Below are 25,351 nucleotides of genomic sequence, written 5' to 3' on the forward strand. Positions count from 1 at the left end.
AGCTGTCCGGAGCCATCTGGAAACCAACTGAAGCCGTCTAAAGCCACATGGGGGCCGTCTGAAGCTGTCTGGAGCCCTATGAAGCCATCAAAAGCCATTCGTAGGTGGACCTATTTTGAAAATTACTTTGTCTGGAGCCGTTCGGGGCCACCCGAAGCCATTTGGGGCACATGGAGACGTCCAGAGCCCATTGAAGCTTTCTGAAGCCATATGGGGCTGTCCGGATTCCATCGCAACCGTCTAGAGGCTGCTGAAGACGTCCGGATCCATACATAAGTCTGGAGCAGTCCAGAGGCCATTTGAAGCTATCCAGGTACCGTCCGTAGGTTGTCTACAGCTATCTTGAGCGATCCGGTCGCCTGGAGCCGTCCATATACACACTGAGACTCACTTGAGCCACTCGGAGGCCGTCTGGAGCCATCCAGACCCATCTGGAGCTGTCCGGAGCCATCTGTAAACGTGCATTGAAGCCGCCTGATGAAAATTGCCTTTGTACGTACCTACTTGACTAAAGTGGTCCTTCGGAACCTTTGGGCCCATGGAGCCGGAGTCTGATTTCTATAGCGTGAAACGGACACTATCCTCTGGATAGGACGCTAGTCAATCCAAAGTACTTTCCGCCAAATCTAACAGACTCAGCTACCCATTCACTGCCGGGTGGACAGGGAGCTCAGAAAAAATCTCGACTGCACCCGGGATCGATCTTGGTCCCTTTGCGTGTGAAGCGACTGCTCTACCGATTAAACTATCGGGACCCCCTACTTGACTAATGATGTAACGAAAAAGCTAGAAACAACATTTATATTATTATCAAAATTCGATTAATGTAATTGAATTTTGGCTGGGATAACTAATGATAGAAATGTTGAGACTTCAAATAATTCAAAATAGTACTGCAAAATTAATCACTAAACAAAAGAGATTTGAACATTTACTGCCCATTCTGTTTGAATAGCATTGGTTACCAGTAAAGGAAAAGGCTAAATAATATAAGATCGCCCTATCTGCTTTAAATGCCCTAATGGTTTAACACATAGGTATGAATGAATAAATGTCTTTTCTCAATCTAGAATGCTGCGGTCCTCATCCGTCCTCCCAAAACTCTCAAATTACACCTATTTTATGATGGGACCATGGATATCAGTGGAGTGTCAAGTATAGATGCTTTTAAATCAAAGCTAAAACATTATTTCTTTACAAAAACAACATTTTAAAGTCTCTGTCACTGTTTCACATTTATTTGATATCGATGTTTTCTACCTTTGAGTAATAACTGAAAGTGTGTGTGTGTGTGTGTGTGTGTGTGTGTGTGTGTGTGTGTGTGCGTGTTAGTGCTCTTAATAATATATTGTCATACGTGTAACTGTGAAGCACATAGAGCATGGCCTAATAATGGACATGCTCTATACAAGACCTGTGTAATATTATTATATTTTCCTTAATTCAAATGGATTTATTTATCTTTTCTCAAAATACCTACCCGATTTAAAACATCTGACACAGACTCGAGCTGAGAAAATTGTTATGCCTGGTGGAACCATCGTGTAAAAGCTATAAGTTCTCTCTACGTATGTATATAATATAAAATAGTGTGAGCAATAAATGCGCGATATCGTGACTTAACATGACGAGGTGAGATTTTTTAAAAAGTTATAAACAGTGTAGACCAAATCAGTTCTCAATGGATCAATGTAGTGGACAGCTGATTGGTCATTGATGTTTTGTTTTTGTTTTTAAGGGTTTTACGGCGCTGGCAACACATTAAGGTCATATCAGCGCCAGTAAAAAGGAAGAAAATGGGATAGTATGAAGTTCTAGAATTACAATTAAAGCATCCAAGAATAAGGCAGACAAGGGGGATTGGTTCAAATAGGGAACAGATGTAGATTCCAAGAGCACACCACCAGTGCACCCAGTTTGAGATCACCTAAAAGTCTCATCAAGACACAAGCACAGGTCCCCACTAAGAGGAATACACTCAAATGTTTAGAAATCATATATAATACATAAACAAAACATAATACAGTGCATAACAGAGAGATGATATACAAGGAAAAAATATATCATCTCCCAAAACTAACTATACATTTGACTGTTTCCCTCCCAGCCAGGGTATCTGGCCAGGGCCAGGACAAAACCAAGTAATCTCATTCCAAGACAAAGACAGGAAGCATGTTGGAAAACAGACGTAGGGGGATAACAGACACAGTATGTACCTCCCTGCCCACTATGAGAGGTCAGGATCCCACCCAGATGGTCATTGAGCTGTTGTTTTTAAATATGCAGTTGTTACTCGATGTTCATTCATCAAAATCTGGATTCGGTTCATCTTGGAAGTTTCTATACTCAAAATCATAGTGATGGAAAGAAATGGAACTGGTGATGAAAATATACTATACAAGCCCCACACCGCAGTAGATATATGTCGAAATTGGTGCCCTTAATTTGCGAAACGAATACTACAAGAACCAACCTGCCCTATTCTGACAATGACGAAGATAACGATGGTGATGATGAGGAGGAAGAGGAGGAGGAGAGGGAGAGGTAAGAGGAGGCTGATGATGATAATGGCGATGTGATGATGATGATGATGATGATGATGATATGATTGGATCCTGTTTACAAAAACACTATTGTCTTAATTGGAAAAATGAAGTGTTCATGCATAAAACCGAATATTTAATCAATAAGAGTTCTGCTTTTTAATTACTTCACAACCAGTAATATATTAATAGATCAAGGATTAATTAAGCACATCTCACAACAGGCTTTCTCAATAATGTGCTATATCTAAAAATAATTTATTCGTGCTATTTAACATATCTTATAGCTATATCGACATTGTCATACTATTGGGTGAGTAGCTGGCCAACTGTTTAGATGCTGGATCACGTAACTTTCAATTCGGACAGGACAATCGGTTTTTGACTTTGACTTTTACACTCATGAGTTATTCGTAAACTCGGGTTGAAAATTTCCCGGTTCAAATAGGGAACAGATGTAGATTCCAAGAACTCACTATCAGATTACTTAGTATAAGATCACTTAAAAGTGTCACCCAGACACAATCACAGGATCCCAACAAGAGGAAAACACTCAAATCCTTACAAAACATGATATTAAAAAAATATATTACAGAACATATCAGAGAGATGATTTACAATGAAAAAATATTTCCAAAAATTAATATCATACACTTGACTGTTTACCCCTCAGCCAAGGACAGGACAAACCAAGTAATCTCAATCCAAGACAAAGATAAAAACATATAGAGGGATAGAAGACACTGCAAGTGACATCCTGCCCACCTGGGAGGTCAGAAGATCCCACCCAGGTCCTATAATTGGGCTGGGATCCCTTGTAAAGCGCTTTTAGCACAATAAACGGATATTGTGCTGTATAGAATCACTTGAAAAAAAAAATAATAAAAAAAGATCATAATGGGAAGTTACAAAAAACAATGAAAATGCATGAATTTGAAAAGTAACTCATTGGGGCCCTGATCCAACAAGGAACAGAAGTAGATTGAACCATCTATGTATCCTTCTGTCTTATTTTTTTCCTTCATAAAAAGAGCACAGACAGAGCCCGGGGAAACCTAGTTCTAGAAAAAGGACAAAACTCACATAAAGAGAAAAAATAAAAAAGGCAGATGCAAAGGCAGGTTGACTGATATAAAATCCCAGCATATGGGAGTAAGCTGAACATTAGAATGATAGCGGGTATTCTCATATCCCGATTCCTTTACATGTTTACAATAACAATTTGGAAAGAAAAAAAAAAGGATAGATCATAATGCAAAACATCGACAAATACAAATGTTTGTTTTAATTATTTGACATTAATTTATTTAGTTTGATTTGAAATAATAATTTTTAAAAAATATCATTCGATATTGACAAAATACATTTACGTATAATAAAAAAGAAGTAAACAAAATCAAAGAGAAAATAATAATACAAATGATATATTAAAAACAAATATTGACAATAACTGATGACATCAACAACAGACTTGGATAACTCTACAAACACGGAGAGGGAACATTGAAAGAAATAAAGAAGTGAATGGTGCAAATAATATACAATGTACAGATCAATGAAAATTGATGGTGGGGTGATAATGAGTGTAGTGTAAATGGATGTATAAATTGTAAATAACAATAAAAAATAAAAAAACATAACAGAAGACATCATGAGGATTTTATTCTGGATGAATTATCACAAATCACAACAATTTCTGCCAAGTTTAGTAATATAAAACATAAAAAAAGTTGAGACGAAATTCAAATGAAAAACATCAACAACAAAAAACTAAAAGAAAAAAACAACAAAAAACAAATCTTAACAAAAAAGTAATGAAAAAAAAAACAGGAACAAACAAAACAAAACAACTAATAAAAAAAGAAAAGAAATGCCCTTTATTCATCCCAAAGACTGGAATAACCAAGGCATCAGCCGCAGTGCAGCGCTGCAAACTGAGCTAGGCAAGGTAACTTGCTCAAGGCCACACAGTGCAACAGGTATTTGAACTCGGTACCTTTCAGGTACGATCAAAGCAGATATCGTACTGCTGAGTCATGCTGCCCCTAAAATTCCTACCAATGTCAACAAGAAATGTGTGACAGGATAGTTCAAATTTTCCTTCAATTTAACCAGACAGATCTCATCATAAAACGCAGATCCGACATAGGGCATCTGTGATTAAATGCCCTTACCATGCATCTTGGATTCAATTATCTGGGTACTTTTGTTACCCTCTGGCAACAAAGATTTATGGAATACAATAATCCCTTTACAGCCTTAATGATAATTATTGAATTTATATATTTTTTTAAAACAACAAAAAAAAAACCCCACTATGTCCTCCTCAATTTATGAATCATTGAACTATCAAACTTATAGGATTACAAAATACATAGAGTGCAGGATGGATATATCGGCATCACTGGGACAACAATAAAATGTCCATATATGTCATCTCAATTCCAAGGAATAATAGTTTTAAAAAATAAAGAGAAACCAATGACAGATGCAAAACTACAAGGTAACGTCAACTTGGCTCTTTAAAAAAAGATCAGAACATCAACATTAAATTTGAAGAAGTTGGTGACATTGGTTTGTTTCCATAATCAGCAATCATCTTGGACGATGATGTAAATCAGTTATTCGCCTTTAGGGCATTGATAGACAAAGCTGTACAGTCCTCATACTGCTATTGCCGCATTATTTAATAAGATTCCTTCATCTTCATCATGGAATCACTTATTGTGATGACTAAGCAATGATTGCTTCAATGGAGATATCGCTAATTTCAACATTTTAATTTTAATTACTTCTCTGACTCTATCCAGTCAAGGATGTCACAGAGTTCTTGAAAAAGGTTCCTCGGATTTGAACATTGCAACACATATTGATTAGAAGGAAGAGGGAAATATCACTGGCAAAAAAATCTCGTTTTCTTTGCTTCTGTCCAACAATTGCTGTTATAAATAAAAGCCAGAAGTATTCTGGATAAATGTGTATCAAATAGTAATGTAAAAAAATGAAAATAACAGCTTCAAAAAAGAACAAAATACCAAATACAGAAAGTCTCTGGCTCAAAGCCTAAGACGTTCTGTGTTTGGTATTTAGCTATATACACTTTTTTGAAGATGATATATTCATTTTTGTACATTACCCCCCCCAAAACAGAAAAACAAATGCAAGCTTTTATATAGCGTAATATCCACGAAGAGTGCTCAAAACGCTTTACAAAGGGGTCCTGATCAATAGCAACAAATAACATTTAGAACGAGATAGGTGATATTGCTTTATTTTTCAGACATGAGTTGCTAAATGTCAGGTACTCATTTTACACTTGAGTGCAGTGAGAGAAAACTTGTAAAGAGTCTTTTCCAAGGACTCAACTATGCGCAAAGCGAGGCTCGAACCCATGACCTTCCGATCCTAAATTAAGTGTTATACCAGAAGACCACATAGCTGCACATCCACAACTTCTAGCAGGTTAGTATTCATTTTGACTTGTGTTGATATATAGGAATGTTATTTTGATCATCATATTATAGCAATAAACAAACAAAAATGAACCCAAAAAATACAAAACAAAAACAAATGGAACTTTGGTGCAATATCAATATAAGAATAAAAATGGTGTTGCTATATGCATTGTCGATATATCCATTATGCACTGTATTTTACTTGTAATGACCAGCAACTGCATCTTGTTTGTAATGAATTCACTACTTATACCAACTAACAGGTGTCTGTTAAATTCATGAAGCATGGTAGATGTCAAAAATGGTTGATATAACACATTTGCTTAAAACCTATTTGAGAGAAATTCGATCATTTTTATCCCTCCACCTCTTGAGTTCGTTTCTTTGAAAAATTTATAAACTGGACACTATGAAGGGACAAGTTAGATGCAGAGAGAATAGCATGAAAACAAAATTCTCCAAATGAATAAAGATAATTGTGAAAACAAGTAAATGAATCATATATCCAGAAACAGTAAAATGTGATCACTTTAAAAGCATAGCTGCCAACCCACCAAGCTTATTAAGAGGGAGTTCTGGTCAGAAAATCAGGATGATTCAAAATCAAGGAGATACATTATATGCTTCCTCTCAATCTGAATAATTTAATTACAATCGATATCAGCCATGTAGAGCTATTTAACTTCACTAAAAAGAACGAATTCGGTATCGGCCTTTCCGATTATAAATCTACCACAATACCAAACGACTTAAATTCACTTCCGTTTAAAATATGGAGGACCGGAATTTCACGTACGCTACCGAAAGAACCGAAAAGACCCGCATGGTAGGCTAACATGGGTTCTAGGCCTGGGCCTACAGTCAGGCTATTGCATGATAATGCAGGAGATCGGTGTGACGGGTGGGAGCATGGGAGACGAACTAAAAATGCGGGAGTCTCCCGCAATTTCCGCTAGGATTGGCAGCTATGTAAAAGGTCAACCTATCTCATTATATTTATCTAATTTGTTGTCTTTGTTTTGTTTAAAGAATTTTGCTGTGTTTGCGCGAGCAAAAAGGACGATAGGGAAAAATTAAAAGATATAAGATCTGCACTTACAAGCATTCAACAGAAATGAAGACAAGGGGGGATACTTCAAACAGAGAATAGAAGTAGACCGAAGAGCAATCCACCTAAAAGTCCCATCAAGACACCAACACAAGATTCCACCAAAAGGGATGGTTACACTGAGAGAGAATTTACAAGGATAAAAAATCCATTTGACTGTCTCCCTCTCAGCAAAATACTCCAGGCAGAACCCAAGTGAACCAAATGGACCCAATCCCATATAAAGGCACCTTACCACACGGAGAGGTCAAATAATATCAATATATCGGGAGAGAAGAACAAGCAAGACTGTGGGCTGATGTAGAATGCCATGTCCCAGAGAGGGGTCCAACATTCCCAACTCCTAAGGGTATTCTTCCCACAGATGACTTATTATGTAAAAAGAAAATTCTATGCCATAGAAACTCTGAACAGAACCAGAAAACAAAAACAAATCCACACCAAATTGAAAGCATGAAAGTGATTTTTTTTTTTTTGTGAGTGAGATACGATTGTGTCCATTAACCTGTTTTAAAGTAATCATCATCATCATCATCATTGCCTTTTTCACCCTGGGTCAGGGTATAGGCCACAGACAAACAGTTTCCATCCTTCTCTATCCTGAGCCAACTTTTTTATCTCATTCCAGGTCTTACCACTTCTCTGTATATCAGCTTCTTTAATTCGAAGCTGCTTGTTTGGCGAAGACGTCATCGGGTCAGCAGAGTCCTTTCGGCTTTGTCTGTTGTCCTTCATAAATTCTGTAATTCCAGAAACTCTTCGGTCGCCAAGCTAAAAAAAGGATTTGTTTTGTCTGTCTGTGTTTCTGTAACGGTTTGAGTTTAACGGAAAGGGGTGTTAACCCTTTGCAACCCCCAACCTGGAGGACCAGGTGACTCAAAGATGGGGGAATCACACACCATTAGTCGCCTTTTACGACACGCTGGCTTGACGTTGGGCTATTCTTGACCCTCTCAGTTGAGGGACCCCGGACACCACACGGGGGTGTTTTAAAGTAAACACACACAAAAAATGGACTCAATCTGGGTGACTTGAGACCTAAATCAGATGCATGTTGACTGACTTTTAGTATAAAATTATCCTTTTCATTCAATCATGAGTCTCTATCTGGGGACTTAATTTAATAAGAATGGTGACTGATGGCAAAAAATAACACAAAACATAAACCACATTATCGGCATGGACGGAATATCGCAATGGATGGAATATTTATATCATAATAAATTATGAATGATGACAATTAAAAAAGATAAAGAACTGTGATAAATTCACAAACGATCAGAACAACAATAAAGTAAACAAAGCACATAAGTACTGCTGAAACTTGTTCAAATAGCAATCAATGTTAAAATTATGATAAAGAATTGATATTGCTATGAAAAAAACATAAATATATTTTGGCAATAAACCTTTGCTACATGTTAATTATTTTCAAACAATCAAGAAGAAATGTAAGATTAACCCATCCCTTTTAAAATGTTATTTAATTCCTTAGTGACAAATCATATTACTTTTCCCAATCCTTAAAACCCAGCTTGTAAGCAACAAAGCTTTAATATGAATATGGCCCAATTAATATTAATTTTACATTTCTGGCATGCGTAAATATATTTTAAACATTCCAACAGCTATAAATCTCACTCACCATACAATCATACTTTCATACTTACTAATGACTAACATTAAAACAATGGAGAAAAAAAAAGGAAAACTGAGAAAAGTTTTAAAAATTGAAATATAAAAAAAGCAAATAAAAACAATCTGAACAAACAGTCTGTAACATAAACTAATCAAGCTGTATTAAAACTTCTGATAAAGGCGTGAAGACAGTAAAATTATCAGAAGTCCCCCCCCCCCTAATTATATTTGCAGGACGGTTTAACAATAATAAAACAATAAAACAAACAAATATTATTCAATCTCAACAAATAATTGCTGTACTAAAGAAATTAACTTTGAAACAGTGATATGGGGTCAAAAATTAGTTTAACAGAACTCCTCCGTTTGATAACATTTAATCACTGTAGTGATAGATATTTCCACATTACAAAGGAGACGTTCATATTAAGTAGAAATAATAAAAATATTATAATATATATCTAGATATATCAAGAACTGTAACAAACATTCAGATTAGATGATATAATTTTATCAAATTTATATTAAGAAATAAAAGACAAAGATTAAAGAAAATAAATTCTAAAAGAAGCGTTTGTCCTCCATCTAAAAAAAAAAAAGTATAAATCGCAGACTTCTAAAATAATATAAATCAATTACAATAGCTTTTTCCAATGGCATTCCATTTGAATGTATTTTTTCTTTTAAACTATGAGAAAGAAACAATTATGCTATTTTTTGTGCCATTATTGGAGAATTCCCAACCTTTTCAAAGTGAAATCAGGGACATTGGTGGAATCTCCAAAAATCAAAGTGGTGATACCACATAAAGCTGAACAGAATCAAAGGACCTAGCAAATAACGCATATCCTGATCAAAAGAACTTATCACCATAATTACCAACACTTTATTTTCTACAACATTATGATTCCTACCTTTTAAAAAGAAAAGAAATTCAAAATAACATTCTGGCTGGGAGCAAGAGCCCTTGTAGTTTCAAAATATAATCTGTCATATTTCTATCACATTTCCAATTTATATTTATTTTTACTTTAAAATTCTAAAAAAATATTTAAACACATCACAATTTTGCAACCGTATAGGAAGCAAGACAGTTATGAAGCATACGTCACATATAAAAATGAGTTTGTCAAACTCATAATGATTGGCATGAATATATGCAATAGGAGAATTACATTTGTCTTTTCCAATCCCTCAACAACAAAGGAGTCAAAAATATGTAAATATATTGATAACAGAATTTAGAAAAAAGATGTCATAAGTCGATAATGCTATATATTTCGCCAACCATAATGGTGGAAAAAAAAATATAAATATAATAATCTTTATATTCAGGTAGGAATTCTATTCCTGACAGATAATTCAACAGTTTAATAAGAAGGCTTGCAAAAGTTTTAATTTAAAAGATATTCGGAAATTAGTAAATTGAAAAGAAAGAAGAAAAGTTTAAAAACTCATCTTTTTTATAACTTGTAAACGGGTTTAGATAATATAAATCACTGGAACGAAATCAAAGCAGTTTGGAATAAAATTTTCAACACCAGAAATTCAGAATAATATGCTAAATTTCAATCCTAACGATATTGAAATAAAACAAAAAATTTATAATCTGAATCCCCTCAATTGGTGAAAAAAAAGTATTCTCTCCATTATTAAATGATTATCAAAATCCTCAATGACACTTTTGCATTATTTCTTAAACCTTCTCATGACATCTTAATATTCATAGGTTATTTTGTAGAATTAATCACCACACTCTTTCTTTGCTTTGAATGAATTTTGTTTCTCCAGAATAGTAATTTCCAGATAGATTCTCTGAATTAATATTCATCTGTTGTGAACAATAAAATATTGTTATTTTTTCATAAGTTCTTTTTGCACAAAATTTTATTGACAAACAAAGCGTCCTCATAGTCATGTATAGCAAACTTACCATATTCAATGATGATACTACTATAAAAAATAATGTAATGATTCACTAAGAAAATTATGAATACACGGTGTGAATGAGCACTATTGGTACAATATGTCAATCAAAGATGAGACCTGACATTCCCCACGAGGATGGTCCCGAAATATCACAATGTTAAATAATTTAATCAACTACATTAAGAGGACGAAATGTGTTCAAATCTTCTCTGACTCAATGACCTCAATTTGCATCCAGAATAAACAAGGCTCCAATCCTTAAGGAGGAATTCTCACCATACTGATTGATGTGGACAACAGTAACGAAAAATAGTAAAAAAAAAAACCATCTAAAAACTAGTCAGCTCCAGACAACTCTGAAAGAGACTATTTTTTAAAGGTAATCTTTGCTATTTTTTCCTGCACTATAATCCGTACAAGTTATCTTTAACTCTTCATAGATTTATATTCCAGTCCCGCTACTCCAAATGTTATTGTTTCAGATCTTTCCTTTAACAGTGAGAAGAATTTTTATTCAAATCATAAATTCTTCCACTAGTCATCACCTCGTTATATCTATAGATCTAACCATTTTCACAGAGACAGTAATTGCAATGACGTGAAAAAGGCTTAATTGAAGTCTTAGTTTCGTCATTGTAACAGCTCTCTTAGTGAGTGTAGTTAGAGTAAAACCAAATCAAGGGTTAACATTATCATGTAATGCAACCTGATGTGTCAATGACATTGGCGTTTCAAGAGTCAACAAATAAATCTACAATAAGCAGTCAAGGAATGTATGAAGATGATATAGTAGCACAAAATTACATTGCCAGTATATAATAAAATCAAATAAACTCACTCCTCCACACAGTGTTATATCTTTTTTTTTTCACTTACTCATCACTCGCACAGACTATGAGATCCCATATATTATATCTTTCTACCTCCTTGCATTATAGAATACAAAATGAATAAATAGATTTAGACTCATTTCTGTACCATAACCTTACATTCAAAAAAGCATTGGCACTATCACACATAAAATAGACGAACTTTTGACACACTGACAATCACATCTCCATCGTAGAAAACTGTTTCAATCACCACGTTGCCACTGAAAACATAATGAAGGGAAAAAAAAATTTGAATAATTCTTTTATATTTTTACATCAAGTGCCAGATTTCCTTTAGATTACAAAAGGCAATAAAAAAAAATCACTAGATTGGTTTTTTTTAATTTTTTTTATTTAAATTAACTTTGCATCAACAGCATTAAATATTGATGCCAACTCCTTATCGATGTGCCTTGTAATGTAAAGTGATACTAAGCCGCCAGAATCTGTAGACTGTAAAAAGTAATAAACAAAAATGATTATAAGAGCTTCAACAAAGAATAAAATACCAAACACGGAATGTTTTGGGCTCAAAACCCTTCTTCAGTCACAACAAACTATTGTGTACGTCCTCTGTGTAGAAGAAAAAATTGAAATGTAAACAAAACAAAAACGTTCAGTAAGTAACTAAGAGTGCCAAATTGAGCGGAATATAAGACAACGCATCAAATGTGGTGCTTTAAAAAAAAAGGGGAAACACAGGTGATCATGAATGTGAGCTAATCTTTACAATATCTACTCCAATGAAGAATGAACAAATAACATAAACCTTAGAAACTAAAGCTGTAAGAAATATCACGGAGGCGATAGTCCAGTGATATTCCAGTCTGGTGTTGAGTCCTCGGGGGTTTAAACGCTTTTTTTGTAGAGAGGACATACAGAATATTTAGTCGTCAATCTGGTTTTTTAGTAACATGTTTATGTTTTTATTGTTTTTTGTTGCTGGCTGAAGAAGGGTTTTGAGCCCAAAATGTTCCGTATTTGGTATTTTGTTCTTTTTTGAAGCTGTTATATCCATTTGTGTTTATTACTTTTTAGTCTACAGATTCTGGCAGCTTAGTATCACTTTACATTACAAGGCACATCGATAAGGAGTTGGCATCAATATTTAATGCTATTGATGCAAAGTTAATTTTTTAAAAACAAAAAAACAATCTAGTGAATGAAGTGCTAGTCAAGTAGATGGTACTAATAAAAATGAGAAAAGGGAAATAGAACTTTTTCCTTACATATATTGCCAATTGTTGTCACTTTACTTTTTGAAAGTCCACACTAAAATAAGGCTCATTTACCCCTGCCCAATTTCATCTATTTTTCACTATTGAGATAGCTGAGTTGATAGGGCAGTGCATCTCAATTTTTCCCTGAGCAAGAAACATTAACTCCAATTGCCACTCCAATTGTGGCTGTTATTCCCACCTTTTCTGGAAATAGTCTAAAAATAAGTTTACCTAAAATATAAATCACGAGAATTCATTCTATATTAACATCTATTTCAGTCTGGACTATTCTATTGTCTCATTATTTCTCAATATGTTTTTGTCACATCATTATCATCAATCCACTCAAGCATTTGTTTCAGAAACCACTTAATTTTCTTTCTTATTTCTTGAGATTCCTTTTCCAAAGCTTAAAAAAGAAAGACTGACAATACTAAAGTTTGAATAGGAAAAAAATTGTTTTTCCCTCTGTCGTATGCTTCTTATATTCCAAATTTTCCAGCCTCAGAATGTTCTAACTGCAGGTGCTTTTCTCTGCGTCATCTCCATCTTATAATCTACTAGTCATATATTGAAAAAGTTTGTTGTTTTTTTAATGCTTTTATCATCACATCACCTGGATCTGTGCCAAGAATGAAAATAAAATAACTAACAATACATATCTAATACATTAAATGATATTGATTAGCATATAGACATTAGACACCTACCAGAGAGAGGACAATGAGAAAAACATTTTATTTTTAAAATGCAGGACAACAGTGGCCCTACCCCAATGACATACTGTGATCAACCTGTATGTTGTGTTTATGTATTTTATTTTTTTTTAAAACAAAAACAAATAAACATGAGCACTTATATAGCGCAATATCATCTAAATGTAATCGAAGCGGTTTAGTTATGAACCTGGCAAACAGTAACACTTAACATGAAGGACAAGACATGACCCTAGAGAAAGATATTACTGTTTTATTCAGACAGACACAACACTGTTAATGGGCCATGTACCCATTTTATACCCGAGTATAGTGAGAGAATGTGAGTAAGAGCCTTTCCCAAGGAATCAACTATACACCACTCAGAGCAGGACTCGAACCCTGAACTTTCCAGTCCAAAGAAGGGAGTCATACCACAAGACCACATGGCGCACCTACCAGAGAGATGATTTACAATGTGTTGGTTTGTTGATTTTTTTGGGTATAAAGATATGGATGAATCTTGTTTTTTTCTGGTACCTATTACAAACTTTGATTAATTGTTGACTTGTTACTATTTACATTGTTTCCTGAAATATGAATTGTTTGTGTTATACATGTTGCCCACTTAGTCAATTGCATGTTTTTGGTTGGCTTTCTTTCCCCCTTAATGATGGATTTTTTCCCCCAATTATAATACAATTAATCATATTGGTATAGATGATGTCTATATACATTATTATTGATTTAACTTTCTTTCCGTAGTTAATTGGACATTCTAAGTAAATGTATGATTTCTAACTACCTTAATAAATTTTTGAAATGAACTGAATTGTGTCTAAGAGTTCTCAGTCTGCCTAGATACGAAATTAACTTGGAAGCTTTGCCTTACAGTGCACTACACAAGAGATAGTCACAGATATCTGGTTTCAATTTAGTTGTAGAAGAAACTAAAAATTTGAATAAAACAACAATTAAATCCAGGCAAAACATTTTTATCTCAGTAAAGGCCAGTTGTAACTGTAGGCAGAATAAAGTTGCCTTGGCGTATGAGCTCTGCAATTAAATGGAACAGCAAACGTTATGTTATGTCACCTGAAAAGTTGACTTACTTGAGTAAATTGGCTGGCATCATTTGACTTTCAGGTGCTGCTTCTATAACTGACTGCCATGTGTTTGTAGAACCAGGGATGACAAAGCCAAATTCAAAGTACCATTCTAAAATATTAAAATACAATTTTTATGAGAGATGAATTTTGACAAACTGCCAATGAAAAGAAAACAACATAATAAATATTATCATTATTAATGACAATAACATTTATAATGAAAGATGGATATTTAGATAAATAGATAGATAGAGATAGATAACATTAAAATAGCCTTGTCTACACAGGAGTCTATCGCTTTGCATTGACTTGTGATTTTATTTAAATGGCCTTTTATCTAAATATATGCTCAAAGTATTTTAAAATTCAATACTTTTTTGCTCTCACTTTCCCTTCCCTAGGGTAGAAAAATGTTATATTTACAACTCTTATATTGAGATAATCTAAGTATTGGTCAGGTTTTCATATTATGGGTAAGAAAACAACCAACAAACAATTACATCAAATTTCAAATGGGGCAATTGAAAAATAATTAATACCCTGAACACTATCATCATCATTGCCTTTTTCATCCTGGGTTAGGGTATAGGCCACAGACAAACCATCCCTCTCTATCTTGAGCTCATTTTTTGTATCTTGTTCTACGTCTTATCACTTCTCTGTATTCCGCTTCTTTAACTCTTCTCCATGTTCCCTGTGGTCTTCCCCTGATATTCTGTCCTATACTTTCTTTGTAATAGTGGAGTCATTCTTTCTAAGGGTGTGTCCAATCCACTTCCATCGTCTTATTCCTGTTTCCTCTCCCACTGGTTTCTGCTGTGTTCTTTTCCATACTTCTTCGTTCTTAATCCTGTCATCCATTTTAACCTGAGTAGCTTATGTATGCACCTGTTTACGAAAATCTGTATCCCCCTAATACATGACTGAGATGCATTCCAAGTTTTACATCCATACAGTGGGACTGACTTTCGCATTTGAGTTGAAGGGAGATATCTTTAACTCCAAATGCCTATCTGTGCTTTCACTTCTGCTTCCATGCCTCCATATTTGTCAATTATACTCCCAAGATAGCAGAAAGTATCTATCTCTTCAAGTTCCTGACTTTTTCTTTGATCTGCTCCTTTGACGCGTACCTATCCTTAAGACCTTTGACTTTGCAGGGTGAATTCTCTAACCAATTAATTCCGAGAGGCTGTTTATAATTGTAGTTTTTGCTTGCATCTGGTCCTGGGTGTGAGACAGAAGAGCCAGAGCATCTGCAAAATCCAGATCATCCAACTGTGTCCAGGGGGTCCACTGTATGCCATTTCTTCGCCCTTTGGAGGTTTCCTTCATTAGCAAATCAATGGCAAGGATGAACAGGAATGGTGAGAGCAAGCATCCCTGCTTGACACCAATCTGTTTTAATTCAAAGCTGTCAGTAAGCTGATCTCCATGTACAACCCTGCAACTTTTTCCTTCATACATTTCCTTGATGAGGTTTACCAAATTTCAGGGGTTTCATAATGAGCCAGAATTTTCCACAATGTTGCTCTGCCAATACTGTCGAATGCCTTCTTGTAATCCAGAAAGTTGACAAGAGCACCATTCTTTAGACTGTTCCACTGTTGCATTCTCAATTCTCTCTAGAATAATACGATTGAAAACCTTTCCTGGGATAGAGTGAGGAGTGATTCCTCAATAATTATTACAACAGACCTGCCAACCTTACCAGGATGAAAAGTGTATTCTATGATCCTAAAAAGTGTGTTTTTTTGAAAAAAAAAAAAAAAAAGGGTATTCTGTTCGCACATGTGGAAAACAGTGCGCACTAAACAAAAATTGATATAAAAGCTAACACCAAACCAAAATCAAAATAACCTCTAACCTTCATCATTCACAGCAATCTCTAGTAATTACAAAATTATCTGGTTTATCGAGAAACCAAATCAATTGAGCATTTCAAATTAGTATAGGACTCAGAAATTGCAAAATCTAAGGATATTGCTTTCAAAACACCCAAATAAATGACCGAAAGGCCCCAATCATGTTGGTAGTATCGATGCAAGTGTCAGGGGAAGGGGTGGTGGTTGTTGTAGCTATGGTGCTCTAGTGGTAGTGGTGATGATGAAGCTGTGGTGGTGGTGGTAGAAGCGATGACGCTGTTGATTGTGGCAATGGCAATGCTATGATGGTGGTTGTAGCAATGGTGATGCCATGGTGGTGGTGATGTGGTGATGATGATGTTGATGTATCAAATGAAGTTGTGATGGTGATATACATCTGTTAACCAAGTACATCAGTTGCAAGTTTTGAGATTAAAAATCTGGGGGAGCAGGCTTCAATTCCATAGATGACATTTTGCATCTGTGACAAGATATTTTCCGTTATGTTGTCTCTCTTTTTGTTTTAGCATTCACTCTTACTCCTCCTCCTCCTACTACTACTAATGCTATTACTACAACTACTACTACTACTACTACTACTACTACTACTACTACTACTATTACTACTACTACTTGTACTACTACAACAACTGCTACCACTACATACTACTAACACTATCACTTTTGATAAAATTATGGGGAATTCACAAGTATAATGCATAGACATGTTAAATACTTCTAAAAATGGTTCTAGTGAATTTATTTTGAAACAAACAGCGTTTCTAAAGCTGCCCACTTGGTAATAAAAAATCAGGCTCATACAAAATAATAAAGAAAAAATAATTGATCATTATAAATTTGAAAACCAAAAGACAGTAATTTTAGTTATTATAAAGGGAAATAATCCATTTATGTTTAAGCTTATTTAGTAATAGTTTTAATTGAAGGCTTCATTGACAAAGATGTTAGTTCAATTCAATCTCCATTTAACATTTTCTATTTTGTTTTGTTGTTTTTAAGGGTTTTACGACGCTTTCAACACATTTAGATCATATCAGCACAAGTAAAAAGGAAGGAAATTGGATAGTAAAGACATTCTAGATGTACAATTAAAAGGACTTGAGGAAAAAGTAAAACAAAGGGGAATGGTTCAAATAGGGAACAGATGTAGATTCCAAGAGCACACTATCAGTGTACTTAGTTTGAGATCACCCAAAAGTCTCATCCAGACACCAGCACAAGATCTCACTAAGAGGAATACACTCAAATGTTTACAAATCATATGTTAAAAAAAAAATAAAATAACAGTACATAACAGAGAAGTGTTTTACAAGGACAAAAAAAATCATCTCCCTAAACTATAACTATACATTCGACTGTTTCCCTCCCATAAGAGGACTCAGGCCAGGGTCAGGACAAAACTAAGTAATCTCATTCCAAGACAAAGAAAGAAAGTAATTGGAAAACAGATATAGAGGGAAAGGACACAGAACAAGTACCTCCCTGCCCACTATGGGAGGTCGGGAACCCCACCTAGAATTAAAATATTACCAAAAAATCTTACTTAATCCTTTGGAATTGTATCCACATATTTGGGTCCAAAAATCGTACTAAAATACGCAAAATCGTACAGGTTGGCAGGTCTGTTATAATTACTGAGGTCCCCTCTCTTTAGAAGTTTGACAAGATGTCCTTCTTTCCAATCCTATGGGAATATCTCATCATTCCAGATTCTCTCAAATAGTGGGTGAAAGGCCTCAGCATTTCTTTCAGAATCAACTTTTAGAGCCTCTGGTGGAATCTGGTCTGGTCCCTTTTCATCTTGTTAATGCACTCACAAACTCTGCTATCAATGGTGGGTCACAGTGAATTGGTAGCTCATTCCTTGCAGGCAAAATTTCATGGGTTGTCTGTTCAGAAAGCAATTGAAATGTTCCCTCCATCACTTAGATTGAGCCTCTTTTCAAAAAATATTTTCCCCATTTTTATCTTTGACTGGTACCTCTGGTTTCCCATATTTTTCTGCAAGTGTCTTGGTGGTTTGACAAAGGACCTACATGTGTTCTCCTGTCGCTGCTGTTATTGCTGTCTCTGCAAGTCTGTTCATGAATGCTTCCTTGTCTTTCTTCACAGATCTTTTGACTTCCATAGCTGTGGCTCAATACTGCTTTTGTGCATCCAGTCTTGAAGTTGAAGCCCTTGTTCGACTTGCATTCACTTGTTCCTTCCTTGTTCTCCTCTTTTCAATCAGCTCCAAGGTGATTGGGCTTATCCATTCTTTATGTTCTGATTTCTTTACACACAAGTTGTTATGTAGACTTCCTTGATCTTTGTCCAGTGTGATCTATGTCCTCGAAATCAGCTGGAGGTTGGAATCTATTAATCAATTGCAGTTTGAACTCCTCATTCTTTTCCCCATCTAGTGCATTCACCTGGAATTTTCTTCTTGTGTGTGATCTGGTCCCATGCTTTCTAAGTCGGAGCTTAAGCTTTGCCAATAGCAGGTGGTGGTCTGATCCAACATCTGCCTCTCTCCGTACTATCACATCCTCTAATGAACGTCGGAATCATCGAGAGATACAAAAATGATCAATCTGATTCTCTGTCAAACCGTCTGGTGAGACCCAAGTTGCCTTGTATATCCTTTTACGGGGAAACACTGATCCTCCAATCACCAAACTGTTGAATGCACAAAAATTTGCAAGTCTCTCACCATTGTCGTTCATCTCTCCAATGCCATGATACCTTCATAACCTACGTTATCCTGTCCCACTTTAGCATTGGCATCTCCCATCAATATGTTGATGTCCTTCCTTGGCAACTTATCAATGACTTGTTGGAGCAGACTATAAAATGTATCTTTATCCTCATCTGTTGCGTCATTTGTTGTAAAGGATGCAATGATGTTCATATCCTCTCAGTGACTTCTGGGCAAATTTGCTTAGAATTATTCCTACTCCCTGTGTACAAATCCCATCCCCTCTCTCTGCATATAAAATCTTCTCCCCAGACTTGAGGTGTTTCTGTCCAGATTGTATCTAGTGGGTTTCGCTTATTCCAAGTATATGCAACCTGTATCTTTTCATCTATGTCACAACTTGAGAGCTTTTATCTGCTTCATACATGGTGCGAATATTCCATGACGCAATTTGAAGCTGTTTGTTTGGCAAAGAATGTCATCAGGTCACTAGTCCTTTCGGCTTTGTCTGTTGTTTTTCATAAATTCTGTCATTGCAGAAACTCTTCGGTTGCCCAAGGTAAAAATAGGATTTGATCTGACTGTCTGTGTTTCTGTAACAATTTGAGTTTTACGGAAGGGGTGTTATCCCTTCGACAACTCCCAACCTGGAGGACCAGGTGACTCAAAAGGTGGCATCACACACCATTAGTCTCCTTTTATGACAACCATTAGTCTCCTTTTATGACACACTGGCTTGTAGTTGGGCTATTCTTGCATCCTCTCTGTTGAGGGACACCGGACACCACACAGGGGGTCATCAATTTATTCTTGCTTTATTTCCAAATAAATATAACACATGGACAATGAAAAGAAATATTACCTTCCAAACACTTCCCCTTAAACAGAACACGCTGCTCTAATCTAAATTTATCCATAGGTTCTTTGGACGAGAAGTTGATTTCTCTGGATACAGCTCTACACTTCAAAATCTTTTTTGGAACTCGAGCTGTAAAGAATAAAGAAAAAATGGATTCATTCTGTAATGTACTAACTATTTAAACACAAACATGTAGCAATTACTGAAGAATTAGATCAGCCTAAATCAGCAGATTTACTGTGTCATCAAAGAAGTTATATAATCTCTTCAAACCCCTCCCCCCTTAAAAAAAACAACAAACAAAAAAACACAAAAACACCCCAAAACAAACAGTCAAAGAAAGGAAAGCCACCATTGCTTATCCTCATTCTATTTTTTTAAAAAGTAAAAGTAAAATCAAATCTGAAAATGATAATCTGATTTCCACAATCAAATTTCAAGGGCATATGTTTTAACGATTAACTCAAGGGGTAAAATTCTTACACAAGAAGAAAAAAAAACTTGATCTGAATGAATATCACACATTTCAACATTTATATTTTAGGAAAATTTGGAAATGAAACATTGGGGAACCAGCAATTACAACAGATAAGAATCTGAAAAATAAGTTTGTGATATAGTGCATGACAGAAAAAAAAAAAAATCATTCACAGTTTTGAGGTCAATTAGCAGGAGTTAATGTCTTTTTATTAAGTGTAAAACAGATAATTGCTTGTTACTATTTGGATAGGGTGTTGGTCGATTGCAATGTATTTTCTACCAGATCAAAAAGATCCATCTATCCAATCAGTGTTGGGTAAACAAAGGCATTCATCCTCATTTCAATAGGATCAAAATTGTTACTAAAATAGGGGATGCATCATTCACAGCATAATATGAGGACTCACTGTGATGAATATGGCATAAATTTGTTTCATTTAATCAAGTATTCTTAATAGCGTGATGGGAGTATATCTGTCTGAAATCAGAGTGTCGGAGGTTCAACTCCAACAGATGATTAATTAATTTATCCTGTATTTTCTCTCTACCTGATCTGTAGAAAGAAATACATAATGTACCACTATTCAGTTGTTTTTTCTCTCCATTTTTGTTAGTCTTGTTAGTTACACTGAGAATATATGAAATAAGAGAATGTGCTCTACAAAATAAGCATGTCAGTGACATTGGAAATGGATTCGAATTTCAAACCAGGAACAATGGTATCATTATCATGGGTATAACACCATTTACAACACTTAGGTTAAAGTGTGAACAAATAGTGGTGGTGTTTTTCACACTTACAGCATATCAATATCACAGAGAATCAAATAAGAATGAAATTATGTATCATGACTTGGAGCATTCACTCCAAAATCAAAATTACTTACCTTCATGTTCTTTCTCTGGAATTGACCTGCAACAATAAATGTAAAAAAGGCTAGATGAATGATGAAAAAAAACCCAAACAAACAATTTTAAAAACCCCACAAAAAATGATCAAGAGTGTGTTGCATAGTTTTCAAAATAATCTAATGCAAGATGCATAAAATGACAGAGTACAGATATTTTTCTAATTCTAGACAAAAGATTAAAAATATCAACCGCTTTGGAAAACATAAAATAAAAGCATTTTCACTTGTCCTATTTATTACTAATTTCCAAATGACTGAATGTTTCAAGGAAAGAGAAAGAATAATATTAATGATAATTTATATAAATGACTAGTCTCCCATGGCTACTCGAACTCAAACTCTAATGGGCATGGGAAATCAACAAGTTATTCGGACTCTAGTATGAATAGTTTCCGGTGGCAGTATAGTTGTTGTTTTTTTTTTTGTTGTTGTTGTTGTTGCTTTGTTTTGTTTAATGTTTTTTTTTTAAGTTCAATTTATTTAAATTATTGAAAATTACATAAAATTGATGCAAATGAAAATAACCCGCTTTAATTGATGTGAAAGACAAAATCATTTCACAATTTGAAGTCAAGTTATAGTCATATATTAAAAAGAAAAGAGTTGAAAAGTTTCCTTCAACAGAAACATTAAAGTCAGTGACTGTAACTGTGGTCAAACAGATGGCTTTTCTAATGTCTGTACACAATGTCCAAATAAAATCCAAGACAAAATAGTATATATTCTGATAGTGTTAGACGGTCAACAATCCTCCTAGTCCGAAGAAGGGATTTTTAGTTAAGTCAATCTGAAATGGGCAAAACTGCTTCTATCAGTTCCACCCTGTCTATTCAGACTGGAGTCCGAATTGCGACTTTGATAATAATAATATTAATAATAATAATAATTATAATAATAATAATAACAAGATACAATTAAAATTAATATTTTATATCCGCTTACATGTCCTCACTTGACTGCCACATGACTTTGCCATTGTCTGCATCTCGTAAATTCATCCAGTTCCTGAATGGCAAGTTAAGGATTCTAATGTATAGTGGTAGTGGTATGCAACTTTTAAGTATAATTTTCAGTCAGTCAACTGCAACTTAGTCAGTCTTAAAAGTTTCAATCTTTACACCTGCAACTTACGTCGTTGTCTTTGGTCTTAATCTTTATTTATTAAGTCCAAACTATTCATTAAAGTCAATCTCTGCCAGCCTGTGAATAACCATTTGTGGGTCATCTCATTCACAGTCCTACAACAGAACTTGCTTTCACTGAAGTCATCATTTTAATTAACTCAAACTCAAATGGCAGAGATCAACTGGATAGTAATATATCTAGATAGATAATGAGTGCCATGGTCCATGGTCTATCTAGATACATAGTCTCGCTCGTCGCTAGAGAACGTCGTCCACTTTGCATCAAAACCAGTAACTCAGTTACTAACTGCCAGTAAAATTAACTCAAATTCAAATGGCAGACTCAATTGACATAATCTCGCTAGAGAATGTCGTCGACTTTGCACAAAACCAGTAATAACATGAATGATAACTCCAAATTCTCACACTCAAGATTGATACTGATGACTGCTGATACTTACAACTGAATAAATCCTGGATACCTGGATACCTGGATACCTCTGTATAGAGCTTTTAGACTTGGTGTAGTCTAAATCCTAAGCTACTAAGTCTCCGTCACAAGCAAGTTGATAGAGCTGGTGAATATAATATCATTTATAACATAATCAAGCATAGTTATTAGAAATAGAATCAGCTGTCAAGAGCAGAGAAGAGGGGGAGAGTCTTGGGTGATGGAGTCGGTGATTCGGAGTGCATGTCAATATCAATAATCAAGTTATCAAGCCTTGACGGACGGGCCTTCGACTTATTACATTTTTCAAACACTGAAAAATAGAAAGGTAAAGATTTATTGAAACGAAAATAAACTGGTAAAGGATACAATTTGAACCCATTCATAATATCCTCAGCTTTCGAAGGCATTTTGTCCTGCTAGACTTAGTCGTTCAGACACTCGAATTCCTAATCGCCCGAGGAGCCCCGTTTCCACAGAATTCGTCAACAATCCAAGATGGCGGAAAAACACCAGTCCCGCAGCAACTAATATGCATTTTTTCCCCTCTTGGGATAAAATCGAGGTAATCGTTAGATACGTCAGAAGTCTGTGATTTTTAGTCTGATAGCTAAATCAAGATGGGAAAATATTTTTTAAGAGAGAAAATACAAAGAGTAGATCTGACTTGCATGTCGAAACATACTTAATTTAGGTAATGAGAGGCTATAAGCTATATCACTTTTTTAAAAAAAAAAATAGCTCTTATATAACGCAATGCCTATCTACTAAACGTGCTCAAAGCGATTTACAAAAGGTCCCTGACCAACCGCAACACGTATATTGTAGAAAGAGATATGACGCCTGTTAGGCGATATTACATTTTTTTTCGACAGAGACAACGCTGATGGCGGCCAGATACTCATTTGACACATGGGTACGATTAGAGAATGTGAATAAAGAGCCTTTTCCAAGGACTGAACTATGCACCGAGCGAGGCTCGAACTCAGGACCTTCCTATCCGAAAGCGAGTGTCATACCACTAGACCACATAGCCGCCTTTAATTTTTCGAAAATGATTTTGGTTTGAATGTTTTAAAGTCGCAACTATCTAGCTACCTTTCGTACGAAAAATATAATAGATTGAAAAGCTACATGTGCTGGTAAAACGCAAGTAACGTGGTAGGCTCGTGGCAAAAATTAAATACGCCGGTGAATTATGAGGTGATTAAGTCTACGTAAAAACTATAGTATTGGTCTCTGACAAAATGCCACTAGCAGATAGCAAAATATCATATAGAGGAAGAAGAAGAAGAAGAAGAAGAAGAAGAAGAAGAAGAAGAAGAAGAAGAAGGAGGAGGAGGAGGAGGAGGAGGAGGAGGAGGAGGAGGAGGAGGAGGAGGATGAGGAGGAGGGGAATAGCATAAAGGAGAGAGTGGTTCTGTATAACTTATAATAAGGCAAGATTTTCGCTTGATTATTTATTAACATTGTATCAAACATAATGAAAAAACAAACATTTCGAAGTATTTTAATAATTTCTAAATCGCGAGAGAGAGAGAAAGAGAGAGAGAGAGAGAGAGAGAGAGAGAGAGAGAGAGAGAGAGAGAGAGAGAGAGAGAGCGAGAGAGAATACCCTCCCCTCAAATACAAAACAAACAAACATTGGGCCAGCTTTCAGCATCTCGAATGTTACAACAATACAGGTTCGTTTGCCATCCGTCACCCATAGATCGCATTTGCACCATTTGGCTGCTGGACGAAAAAAAAAAAAGAGGGGGGGGGGGGGGGGGGGGGGGCAGTTGGCTTTTTGAGAATTCCGAGAAAAGGAAGAATGAATTGCTGCAGGTAATAAAATACGTCAGAACTGATCCACGATACTGATTTATGAATTAAAAATAAAATTGGAGGAGTACACACCATTTCGTTGTATCGTGTCTCACACGTTTGAATAAAGTCCAGCGAATGAACTTTAAGAATGAGGTTATACAACTCATCTAAATGTGTCTATGCATTAGATCTATGCCAGCCTACCCTTTACTCAAGGACACTTATAAGAAAATAATGAGAGGATGTGCAGGCTTTTGACAAACAACAGAATCAGAAAAATGTTTTTTTTAATTATCATAAAATATAGTCGCCACAGCAGAGGCGATACACTGCGGCTTACGCCAGGAGCCAATGGCATAATTTCAAAATGTATGACTGGTACTTATAAAACGGAATTCCAACACAGATATCCGTCTAAAGATCTGAATACCATTCCAGAAACTTCAACTCCGACGATTTGGTTAAGACAAGGAATTTACCCATTTAATTCTATGGGTTAAGATCAAGGAATTTACCCAATGGAAACCATACGGTGCTCTTATTGGCTAACCAACCAGCGGCCTCGATGAGAAAAATATCCGCCAT

The 25,351-nt window shown here is 35.3% G+C and overlaps 1 protein-coding gene across 1 annotated transcript; it reads right to left on the reverse strand.

Annotated features, from left to right (window-relative positions):
* Window positions 1–3,821: 3,821 nt before the first annotated feature.
* On the reverse strand, window positions 3,822–23,456 carry LOC144971214 (retinal rod rhodopsin-sensitive cGMP 3',5'-cyclic phosphodiesterase subunit delta-like). Its single transcript, XM_078911723.1, has 6 exons — window positions 23,327–23,456; window positions 22,325–22,387; window positions 21,359–21,384; window positions 19,995–20,120; window positions 14,573–14,678; window positions 3,822–11,766 (listed from the first exon to the last, which is right to left on the reverse strand). Exons 1-6 carry the CDS (start codon window positions 23,365–23,367, stop codon window positions 11,685–11,687), a joined length of 444 nt encoding a protein of 147 aa, XP_078767849.1. The 5' UTR covers window positions 23,368–23,456; the 3' UTR covers window positions 3,822–11,684.
* Between the last annotated feature and the right edge of the window lie 1,895 nt (window positions 23,457–25,351).

Source organism: Berghia stephanieae, chromosome 4 (assembly GCF_034508935.2).
Source record: "Berghia stephanieae isolate SIO BIC M18660-M18661 chromosome 4, UCSD_Bste_1.3, whole genome shotgun sequence".
Lineage (NCBI taxonomy): Eukaryota > Metazoa > Mollusca > Gastropoda > Nudibranchia > Aeolidiidae > Berghia > Berghia stephanieae.

What these genes read in the sequence shown, in the direction of transcription:
- LOC144971214 (XM_078911723.1), bottom strand. Translation starts at nt 23,367, where the DNA reads ATGCCTTCGAAAGCTGAGGATATTATGAATGGGTTCAAATT. An exon ending in TAAGGGGAAGTGTTTGGAAG is followed by an intron (nt 14,679 to 19,994) that starts GTAATATTTCTT and finishes TTAATATTTTAG; the next exon opens with AATGGTACTTTGAATTTGGC. An exon ending in ATGCCAGCCAATTTACTCAA is followed by an intron (nt 11,767 to 14,572) that starts GTAAGTCAACTT and finishes TTATGTTTTCAG; the next exon opens with TGGCAACGTGGTGATTGAAA.